Here is a 12,130-nt window from a genome sequence, read left to right as displayed (position 1 = left end):
GGCTTGTTACGACAGCGCGCCCCAGTAACTGCGGCCCGTGGCTGCGCCAGCGCGCGCCCGAACAAACAACAAACAAAAATCTGCAAGCCCGCAGCGCGCCGCGCCGGCCCCGTGCCCTAATTACATGGTCACGCCACTTGCACCGACGAGTGAACAGAGCAGCCAGCCCAGAGTCCCATCAGTAAAATCCCTCAATTTGATTTCAAAAACCCTGTAAAATTTTGAACCGCGACAATATAATAAAAGTAATGGCGAAATACTTCCTCGTGATAGATAAGGTTTTGATTTTTCCTTGTTGAGAGATACTAAGTTAAGATTGCACTCATTATAAATTCATTAATTTCAGATTGAAGCAAATGACAATCATTGATAGAAGTTATTGTACAGTTTTTATAGTCATCGGCATACAGTACTTCAGAGGAATGAATGGGAACATGAGAGTTATTATCAATAAAAACATTAAAGAGTAAAGGTGACAAGGTACCAGCTTGTGGAACACCTGCACTTGCTTTACAGTATAAAAATTTGTAGTTAATGAAAACTCAACAAAATCCATTTTTGAGATACCTTGCGAACCAATTTTCAAAATTATCACTTAGACCAAAATTAGATAATTTAATAAGTATAATTTCATGATAAACAGAATCAAATGGTTTTGCTAAATCAAAATAGGAGGCATGAACCGGATATTTTTAGATAACTTCATTAAAGATAGAATTAAAAAAGGTAATTAGATTGGTAGGAGTGGACTTACTTGATTTAAACCCATGTTGATTGTGAGATAATTTTTTTTTCATAGGGAAATTAATAATTTTGAATATAATTTTTTCAAAAATTTTAGAAATACCATTGTGAAAAGAGATAGGTCTAGGTCAGTAGTTAAAAACATTATATTTAGAGCCTCTTTTAAAAATGGAAATAATAGTAGCTATTTCCCATTTGTCAGGGAAAACTTATGTTTTTAGGTTCATGTTGAATAAATGTTTTAGAAGCGGGTACCGATAGGTGAGAGCAACCTTTTAGAATAAATTTAGGAATTCCATCAGAACCTGAGGACATAGACAAATTAAGGAACTTTACACCCCAAAGTGTTAAGTTTTCAGAAATAGAAGGAACTGTAATTGTATCATAATACATTTCTGGGATAGGTGTTTTAATTTTTTCATTAGATTATACATTAACACAAAAAAAAATAGTACAGTTAAACCTCTCTGAAACGACCCCTCATGGATCCCAGGAATAGGGTCGTAATAGATGTTTTCCGAAATTTTCAGTTGATTTCAACCCACCCCCCCTCCTCCCAAACCGCTACTCGCTAAGAAACCAGCCGTACAATGGCAGGATGCTGTCACTCACAATGCTAGACGGCTTCGCTTTAAACCCACTTCAACCTTCATGACAAGTCCGTCGCCCTACAGGCCACCTCTAAAGAAAATATGTCAAAAGACAGTTTATTTTTACTGGTTAGTTTAAATGTACATTTTCTGCCTGCCGTAGTGTAATATACTAGAACACCGATGTCACGAACCCCGGATTTAACGAAGCAGTGATTTTACGAATACATTCTTGGGAACCGTCAAAAAATTGGACATTTTGACCAAAATGTGAAAATCAGAAAAGAAAAATGAAAGATCATTAACATCTCTTAATTTTAACACACAGCGTACTTTTGTGTCGGCTTTAATACTTTCAATAATGTTCATGTAAGGATAACAAAAAAATAATGGGACATTTCCTTTAAAAATATGGCAGCGGTAGCTTCCGCAACGCGAGTGGGCGCACACTAAGCTCGCCCGGCTGGCTGGCGGCAGCGACTTCATGACGCATAAACTCACCCCTCCCTCCCCTCTCGTTAACATTCTTCAAGGCTAGCTCATCCTTCCCAGACACACAAACCATTTAGTGTCCTCCCTTATAACACCCCAACTTCGCTCTCCTTTGAAAAACCATCAGTGAGAAAATGCTTATTTCGCCCTCCCTTCTCACGTAAAATTGGGCTATTATGAATGGGGTACTAAAGCGGTGAGGGAGGGGTAAGATCGTTGTAAATATTTTCGGACCCCTCCCTTTCCAACCAAATGCCCAAAAAAAGTATGTCAAAATATGTCACTTTTCACACCAAGTTCGAGTTCAGACATCTCTGGCAAGGAATTTACAAGGGTCCTATGAAAAGGAATATACCGAATATAATCAAGCTGCTGTCACCAAACAAAGCATAAATAGGCCCAATGCGTGGTCGCTTCGTTGTTGCTCGCGCAAGAGGCGAGATGTGGAATGTTAGAAGAAAGATAAATGCGGGGTAGACACACGGCAGCCAGTGTGTTTCCTGCGTGGGAAATAAGTGGCGTAGCCTTTATTTTATGCTGGGTAAAGCGACCTTTTTCTGTCAACCCACGGGAAAAGATAATTGCTTGAGCTTTCAAAATAAACATCGCTGCGGCAGTTCAAACAAGTCGAGGCGGGCGTGCATCCAGTCGGTCGCTGTGTATATATACTCGAAAAACATAACGTCTCAATTCATAACAATTTATTTATAACCTACACGTATTGCCAGATGTTTTCAGCCTGATCCATGCAAGTTTTTTAGCCACGTTTTGAATGAAAACAACTGGCGGGCCAGTGTTGTGCCCTGTTTTGCAGACACATAAAGCTTTTATCAATTTGCTGACAGTTTTAATATATTTATACTCTTGTTAAAATGAAGCAGATAACGTAATTGTTAACAAGTACTAGCAGCATCCGAGGTCGGCCGCAGCGCACGGTACAGGGACACAAATGGATCATTAGATACAACACCATTGACTTTAATTGCATGTTATGAAATCTGTTTGTTTTTAAATATTTTGACAAAATGCCAAAAATTTGTGGGGGGGGGGGGGGGGGTGGTGGTGTTGGTGGTGGTGGTGGTTTGGAATTGATGTTATTATTAATGGTTCTGGTCCAATTGTTTTTATCGAGCTTGAGTAAGTTCTTAACCTGCGTATGGTAAAGAGTAGTAATGCATATTGATATTTCTTTTATAAAGTTTGCGGTAGTGTTTCTTAGTTTTTAACTCTCTATGAAATCTGCAAAGGTAAATTAAGAGGCCTGTTTTGTGACCACCGGAATAAAAACAATATTATTGCACATAAAGGAGGTCAGTTGTTCAACTAGATCGTTGGGATCACAAGATCTGTAGAATGTGCCCAAACAAAATTTTTTATGGCATTATAAAGGCCAACGAAATCACAATTTTTGAAGTCCTTATAAACAATATAAATTATTTTGTAAGGAAATGTATCCATAAGAATTGTTATTATTAAAGCAGGATGATCTTCTTTGACAAGTTGATCTTCTGCTTGGGTTACTGTGCACTGAGAAAAGTTGGTAAAACAAAGATCTTAAATGTTTTTAGAATCCAAAATATTATAATACTGTAGTAGACCAAGGCTGGAAGAGAAATTAAGCAGAGACTGTGCCTTATTTTTTACGACTGTATGTAGGGTATTGTATGTTTGATTTGTCTGATTGTATGATTAATTAACACCAGGCACAAAAACACCACCTATTAATATTATATTATTGTTACGATCGCGCTTGGCTGCAGTGCTGGCGTCGCCGCGCTCGTTCGGCCTGTCTGCGCCCCCTTCCACCTGCATCCTCTCCCTGGTATCTCGTGTCATACTATCTCGCTACATCCTGACCGTCGCAGCGCGCACCTGCCTCAGATCGGGTTACTTAAAAGAGGTCGCACTGCGGAATAAAAGGACTCAGACGCCTTTATCGGCGTTCTTAGAGCAGCCACCGCGTCCTTCGAGGACTCACGATGCGTTTCTGGGCATTTCGACGGCGAAGGTCGCGCGATATCTCGGAGACATGCCCGATTGTTCTGGATGGGAAACCAAGGGCTATTTAAGGAGGTTGGGCCGACCTTCGAGTCAGTCAGAGTCTGAGTGGGGAGTTCTCCCGCGGCGGAGTTTCCGGGCGATAGAGTGGCGAAGTCCTTGGACGAAGGTTCCAGGGCAGGGAGTGAGAGAGTTCAGTGGAGTCGGGAGTTTTCCCGCGGTGGAGTTTCCGGGCGATAGAGTCGCGGGCGCGGCGGAATCCCGAACGAAGTTGTGAGCGAGGAGTCGGGTGGATCCTCGGCGAAGGCAAGTGTCGTCGGCGGCGGCGGAGTGCGGCGACGGAGTCCCGCGGCGGAGACCCACGAGGGGTGCTGCGGCGAGAGTTGCGTCAGAGGTGCGGCCCAGCGAGGTGTGTGGAACGAGTGACTGGGGAATTGACATTTCTTTAAGTGTAATTAATTATTTGCTAATTTAGAAGATTATTTGTAAGTGTCAAGTAGTGGTAATAAATAAAACTGTGTGTGTGAAATAAAATCTATTAATTGGGCTATCCTTACGAACCCGCAGGTAAATCGTAACATTTTGGTGTCAGAAGTGGGATAGCCCTAATTAATAGATTTAGGATTCAGTTAAGAAATAGGATTTAGTTTTTCGAGAGTAAAGTTAGCATTTAGAAATTTAGTGAATTTGTAATTTTCTAGAGCTAGTTTGAATTTACTGTAGTCAGTGATAGTCTTAAATGTAATAGAGTTATTGTTATTTTAATTAGAAGGTTCGTCTAAGTCATTTAAAATTAAGAACAGTATTCAAAAAATTATTATTATTTAGGTTGTTCAATTATTAGTAAATGATTTAAAGAGAGATGGCTACTGAAGAGCTTACTGACGAGCAATACAAGGAGATAATGGTTGCCCTAGAAGAGATCAATAATAAAATGGAAAAAATGGTAACCAAAATCGAGAACTTTACGGAAGAAATGAAGAGTGGAAGGAAGGAGAGTAAGAACCACCATGAAGAAAAGAAGAGCGGGTCAAATAATAGCCTAGAGGAAATGAAGAAGGGTCAGGATGAACTGAAGCATGGCCAAGAAGAAATGAGGAATGAAATGATGACCGAAGCCAAGATAATCTGACAAGTGAAGAGATGGAAGAAGTTACTTCTTTCCTGTTGAGAAATCAAGATGTTTTTTCCTTAAGGGACACTGACCTTGGAAGAACCAGCATCGTGTATCACCGCATTAACACTGGCGATACCGAACCAATCCGACAAGCACCACGGCGACTTCCTCTAGCGAAACAGGAAGAGGCAGAGAAGATGATTGCAAGTATGATGGAGGGTGGTGTCATAGAGCCTTCTGCAAGTCCTTGGGCTTCCCCAGTCGTTCTGGTAGCGAAGAAGGATGGCCAACTGAGGTTCTGTGTGGATTACCGGAAGCTGAATGATGTCACCAAAAAGGACAGCTACCCCCTCCCACGTATCGATGACACACTTGACACACTCTCTGGCACCAGATGGTTCTCTACGCTGGACCTAAAGAGTGGTTACTGGCAAGTGGAGCTGCACCCCGAGGATAAAGAGAAGACTGCTTTCTCAACAGGAAGTGGGCTGTTTCAGTTTACTGTGTTACCATTCGGATTATGTAATGCACCCGCAACCTTTGAGAGATTGATGGAACTTGTGCTGCATGGCTTGACTTGGAAAACATGTCTAGTGTACCTGGACGACATTATTGTGGTGGGAAATACTGTAAAGGAGCATTTAAAGAACCTCCAGGACGTATTTGACAGGCTTCGCCATGCACAGCTCAAGTTAAGTCCTAAGAAGTGCTTCTTGTTTCAACATGAGGTAACATTCCTCGGACATATTGTATCACAAGTTGGGGTCCGAACAGACCCTGAGAAGATCCGGTCTGTAAAGGAGTGGCCACGGCCTGAAAACAAGCATGATGTAAGGAGCTTCTTGGGTCTCTGTACCTACTATAGGAGGTTTGTACCTGGGTTCGCAGCCATTGCAAAGCCTCTGCATGAGCTGACCGAGGAAAGGAGGCAATTTCTGTGGACGCCAACATGCGAGACTTCCTTTCAAGACCTCAAGAAAGCCCTGTGTACAAGCCCTATTCTCGCCTATCCCCGTCAACATGGAGACTATATCCTTGACACAGATGCAAGTGGAAGGGGGTTGGGAGCTGTACTTTCCCAAGTCCAGGATGGGAATGAAAGAGTCATAGCATACTACAGTAAAGTTTTGTCTAAGCCTGAAAGTAACTATTGTGTCACAAGAAGAGAACTTCTGGCTGTAGTAAAGTCCTTCCGACATTTCCACAAATATCTGTATGGTAGGAGATTCCTTTTACGAACTGACCATGCTGCACTTAAGTGGCTGTTACAGTTCAAGAATCCAGAGGGACAACTTGCTAGGTGGATTGAACAGATACAGCAATATGATTGTAAGATTGAACACAGGAAGGGCCGAATTCATAGCAATGCCGATGCTCTTTCTCGAAGACCTTGCAAGGTAGACTGCAACCACTGCAAAAGAGCAGAGAAAAATGAGGGAATCGAAGATATTCGGCGAACTACTATAACAAACGGTGAAGACAAATGGGACAATGCCAGCTTGAAATCGGCTCAGCATCGAGACCCTGACCTGGGACCCATTATAAGCTGGATGGAAAAGGGTACTGGACGTCCATCATGGCAGGAGGTATCTAGTGACCGAAAGGAAGTGAAGGCTTATTGGGCACAATGGGATTCTTTAAGGCTTGTGGATGGGCTGCTGATGAGGGCATGGGAAAGTCCAAATGGAAAAGTAGTTAAGATGCAACTATTACTTCCAAAGAGTCTAGTAGCAGAGGTTTTGAAAGAAATCCACGATGGTACTTCTGGCGGACACCTAGGAATTAACAAAACTCTGGGTAAGACCCGCCTACGCTACTATTGGTTGAAATGTCGCCAGGACGTGGAGGCATGGTGTAGAAAATGCGAAACATGCTCGGCTAGGAAAAGACCACAACATTGTAGTCGCGGAAAAATGCAAGCCTATAATGTGGGAGCTCCATTTGAAAGGATAGCAATCGACATCGCTGGGCCATTCCCCAAGACTAAAGATGGTAACCGGTATATTCTGGTAGTGATGGATTACTTCAGTAAGTGGCCAGAGGCGTATGCACTTCCCAACCAGGAGGCTACCACCATTGCAGATACTCTAGTCAACAACTTCATTTGTAGATTTGGGGTACCAATGGAGCTTCACTCAGACCAAGGCCGCAACTTTGAGTCCACAGTGTTTCAGGAGGTGTGCCGGTTACTAGGCATAAATAAAACCAGGACTACAGCCCTACATCCTCAGTCGGATGGCATGGTGGAAAGGTTCAACCGAACTCTAGAGGAACACCTTGCCAAGGTCGTGGCCGAACATCAGCAAGATTGGGATCAACATATTCAGTTATTCCTAATGGCTTATAGGGCTGCCATTCATGACTCGACTGGGCAGACTCCTGCAAGTATTGTATTTGGACAGGAGTTGAGGCTACCCTGTGACATCAAGTTCGGTCATCCTCACCAAGAGTCGACCAGCACTACCGACTATGTCAATCGCTTGGAGGAACGAATGACATTTATACATGACGAAGCCCGTAGGAACCTCCGAATAGCGACAAACCGAATGAAGACAAGGTACGACATGAAGGCTAACTCGGCAGGATATCACGAAGGCGATTTAGTGTGGCTGTATAACCCTCAGCGAAGGAAGGGCAGGTGTCCTAAGCTTCAGAAAGGGAAGGCCCGTATGAAGTATTGAAACGGCTAAATGATGTGGTGTACCGTATCCAGAGGGGGAAAAGAGGACGAATGAAAGTGGTGCATCTAGACCGATTGAAGGGATATGCGGGAAGAAATGAATTACCTGTTCGGGACGAACAGGTTTAAGGAGGGGGCAATGTTACGATCGCGCTTGGCTGCAGTGCTGGCGTCGCCGCGCTCGTTCGGCCTGTCTGCGCCCCCTTCCACCTGCATCCTCTCCCTGGTATCTCGTGTCATACTATCTCGCTACATCCTGACCGTCGCAGCGCGCACCTGCCTCAGATCGGGTTACTTAAAAGAGGCCGCACTGCGGAATAAAAGGACTCAGACGCCTTTATCGGCGTTCTTAGAGCAGCCACCGCGTCCTTCGAGGACTCACGATGCGTTTCTGGGCATTTCGACGGCGAAGGTCGCGCGATATCTCGGAGACATGCCCGATTGTTCTGGATGGGTACCCAAGGGCTATTTCAGGAGGTTGGGCCGACCTTCGAGTCAGTCAGAGTCTGAGTGGGGAATTCTCCCGCGGCGGAGTTTCCGGGCGATAGAGTGGCGAAGTCTTTGGACGAAGGTTCCAGGGCAGGGAGTGAGAGAGTTCAGTGGAGTCGGGAGTTTTCCCGCGGTGGAGTTTCCGGGCGATAGAGTCGCGGGCGCGGCGGAATCCCGAACGAAGTTGTGAGCGAGGAGTCGGGTGGATCCTCGGCGAAGGCAAGTGTCGTCGGCGGCGGCGGAGTGCGGCGACGGAGTCCCGCGGCGGAGACCCACGAGGGGTGCTGCGGCGAGAGTTGCGTCAGAGGTGCGGCCCAGCGAGGTGTGTGGAACGAGTGACTGGGGAATTGACATTTCTTTAAGTGTAATTAATTATTTGTAAGTGTCAAGTAGTGGTAATAAATAAAACTGTGTGTGTGAAATAAAATCTATTAATTGGGCTATCCTTACGAACCCGCAGGTAAATCGTAACACTATCTTGATAACATGCAAGAGCCTCGAAATATGATTTAAATGTATATGTTGTTGTATGTGGAGGTAAGCAGATATTACCATGAATGACAAATTAAATAAAAGTAATACAGAAAACACTAAAAACTCAACATGGAGATTGAGACTGAGTCTTAAGGCTTGGTGAATATCTTCGTTAAAAGTGTCTATCCTGAAATTTTTGCTTCCCATTAACACACAAATATTACAATCAGTAAAATTTTTGAATTTTGGAGATAAAATAAGAAATACAAGAAAAATTTAATACTGTATAGTCCAAAGTGACATATTTAATAATTTTGAAGTTTTTTTTTATGTAATGAGAAGGATTGGTTTTTATTTGGATTAGTGAATTTATTTTCTTGGTTTTTGACAATGTAACACTGTTACTATTAATAGCCAACTGACATAATCAGATATCAGTATGCAATGGGATAAGAATGTTTTACACCTTCACTGCCTTACTTTTAAATTCTGGAAAATACTAAAAGAGACTATATAAAGTACATTGTGACAGATGCAGCACCAAACACCACTGGTTGGCATTGGACAGTTTTGATTGTAGTGTTATAAACCATATGCAAAACTATTTTGTAACCTTCTAAAAAAAAATTGTTTTTTTCTCAGTTTCAATTTTTTCTGTGCTGCCCCATGCTGTTCAGACTGAATGAAACATTAACACCTCTGGGTGTTTAGAATCCTTGCACTGACAACAAAAGTACCATCTCATGAGATGAGTAACAGCCTTACAGTTTTGTGTACTGGGAAATACAGTAGTTGACTGGGTCTTAAGGCTTGGTGAATATCTTAGCTAAAAGTGTATATCCTAAAATTGTGACTTGAGAATTGGAGACTATATAAGAAGTAACTTACCGAAGGTGAGGGTTGCAGCACAATGTGCCTGACACGTGCAGCCAGGTGACGTGCGTGCTGCTCCGCTGCTGGGACGGCACACGGGAGTGGAGCGCGCAGCTGCCAGCCGGCGAGGACGTCCTGTGCGTGGCGTCTGGCAGTGACTGGGTGGCCGCAGCCACGGACTCCAGGCTGCTGCGGTTGTGGACGCTGAGTGGTGTGCAGCGGGAGGTGTTGGCTCTGCCCGGCCCGGTGCTGTGCTTGGCGTCGCACGCCCGCATGCTGCTGGTGGCGTGCCATTTGGGTCCAGGTCAGTCCCTCGCTTGCACACCTAGGACATTTACGCTGGCAGCTGTCGCAACGCTGCAGTATTTGTTTCTGTCGTAATATTTAGACAGTAATGTCCAAAATAAACTAAAACGAATGAGACTTGACACTTGTTTATATCCACCAGTTGCACTGCAGTGAAATGAGGAAGTACCGTCCGCAATTCCAGCAATCACGATACGGTGATGGTGACAGCACAAATATTAAAAATTGATCGACCAGCTAGATGTAAAATATGGCTGTGTTTTAGTCATAAGTACTACCTATTATGTCTAACCTTAAGGCCGAGCTACAAGCACCAATGTCACGACAGTGCAAGGCCGGCCCGTGAATCCACCCATGAGGTTGACAATGCACCATAGCATGACCGCAGGATAGTTGCGGACTATATTTCCTCATTTCACGTCCGTGCAACTGGTGGGATAGGGTAGTTGCCAGACGATGGATGAAACACTGTCCATTGTGAACAGAAAAGCTATATGAGATCATGGTTCGTAACATTAGGTGTCTTCATTAATTGTTTGTCTAGTCAGGATGAAAAAAAAATAATTTTTTTTCCTGACATTGTTTTAAAATATTTTAAATGTAGCAAACCTAACCCAATAGAATATTCTCACCATTGTAATGTAGCTATCCTAATCTAACCACTCATTAAAATTTTGAACTACTGGTAAATTATTTGATGAATCACATCACTTTCTTAGAAAAGAATTTGAAAACATCTCAGGAAGCTAGTAAAAATTGGAAATTTTTGTAGAAAAAAAATAGCTCTCATTCAGAATTACCATCTCGGAAACTGTTGGGTTAAAATAATTAAAAATGAGAAAAACATTATTAAAGTAAATATTAATATGAACTGAACATGATCGCAAGCAAAAATGTGTCGCAACTCCGGGTGTCTTGTGTAACGGTAGTCTGTCCCATGACCTATTTTTCGACACAGCGGGTAACACATAGTGTCACCAACGGCAAAAAATCCATACAACATGCTGATGAAGACGGTTTCATTGTTGTGAAACGCACTCGTAAATCTAAAAACAATTTGAACGTTGAAGCAAAGTATAAATAGGATCGTAAAAATACGCCAATGCAAGTGGGCATAAGGAACATCTCTACTCTGAAAACAGTTAATAAGCCTGAACCCAAAAAAATAAAGGCACTATTTGTTACTCTTTTCGATCGGTCAGTCCAGGATCATGTAATTGTAGACTATATTTCCATTGAGCTAAACTTATCCCATGTTAAAGTAGCCAAACTACGAACAAAATTCAATTTGTAAGTGTCCTTTCACATTTCCATTCGTGAAGAGGATTTTAATTGAATTAACAATATAGTCTTTTGGCCTAGCAGGTGCCTTATTAGCCTGTTTTACGGGAGATTACGTCCGTAACAAGTTGCTAGAAATGAGTAAACCCCTGGAATTCTCTGTGATACGGGTGATTGGTGGTGGTGTCTTAACTGCAGTCAATAAATAAAAAAATTTTTCTGTTTAGCCTATACACACTCTTGATTACTCTGGCATTGAAGCAGGTTGGTTAAACAGGTTTGGGACTGGCTCTATCAAGATGATATAGTAATTGTCAGCTGTTTTAATGTTCCTGGTGTTGACTGGACCGTCAATCAAGCCATCAGTTTACCAACGCACATCGAAAACAAGCACAGCATTTAATCAGTTTTATTTTCTGTCTTGGTTTATTGCAGTACAACAAAACTCCATTGTCTAGTAATCTTTTAGATCTTTGTTTTACCATTATCTCTTAATGTATTTTAACCAAGTCAGATGCCGCACTTGTTAAAGAAGTTACCATCCTGGCTTGAATGTCATGTTAACATTTAATAATATATTTATTTGCTTCTTCCATTGTTTTAAAGTCCTATAAAAATGATGATTATCTTAGCCTGTACAGTGGTAAAAGAAATCATGATTGGTCCAATTTTTATAACTCACATGATGGCAATTACCTTGTAGATGAATAAATACTTGTTTTTGTATTAATATTAATGCTTTTATACAAGATATCATAAAAAAAAAGTTCTAATTGACATCGTCCCGGGCTGCGCCCCTCTGAGCCCGATGTGCCACCACCTCTCCCCTTACACGCTGCGAGCTCCCTCCTTCCACCACCACCACCCTCTACGACCGCCCGCCGAAGTGTGTGCGTGCGTGCGTGCGTGCGTGCGTGCGTGCGTGCGTGCGTCAGCCCGCGCCCGCCAATGTGACGTCAGTGCTCCGCTCCCGAGAGTTGCCGAGCGAGGACGAATGACCAGTGAGTCGCGAGCGCTGCGAGAGGAAGGAGCTTCATGCACCTGTCATCGTTCTCGGAGGTTTTGAGTGCTACAGGGGAAAACGGG

The 12,130-nt window shown here is 43.0% G+C and overlaps 1 protein-coding gene across 9 annotated transcripts in view; it reads left to right on the top strand.

The window, feature by feature from the left end:
• The window catches only part of LOC134535754 (WD repeat and HMG-box DNA-binding protein 1), a 291,056-nt gene that overhangs the window by 125,791 nt on the left and 153,135 nt on the right, over nucleotides 1-12,130 (top strand). For 8 of the 9 annotated variants that reach the window (XM_063374986.1, XM_063374990.1, XM_063374984.1 and 5 more), the window contains one exon: nucleotides 9,514-9,761. In XM_063374986.1, coding sequence (XP_063231056.1) covers nucleotides 9,514-9,761 — 248 coding nt within the window. Of the gene's footprint in view, nucleotides 1-2,925; nucleotides 8,433-9,513; nucleotides 9,762-12,130 lie in introns of those variants that run through there. The other variant, XR_010075697.1, reaches the window with a different exon arrangement.

This window comes from Bacillus rossius, chromosome 10, assembly GCF_032445375.1.
Source record: "Bacillus rossius redtenbacheri isolate Brsri chromosome 10, Brsri_v3, whole genome shotgun sequence".
NCBI classification, from domain to species: Eukaryota; Metazoa; Arthropoda; class Insecta; order Phasmatodea; family Bacillidae; genus Bacillus; species Bacillus rossius.
Note: the sequence above shows the minus strand (reverse complement) of the source record. Positions and strands in the feature narration are given on the sequence as shown.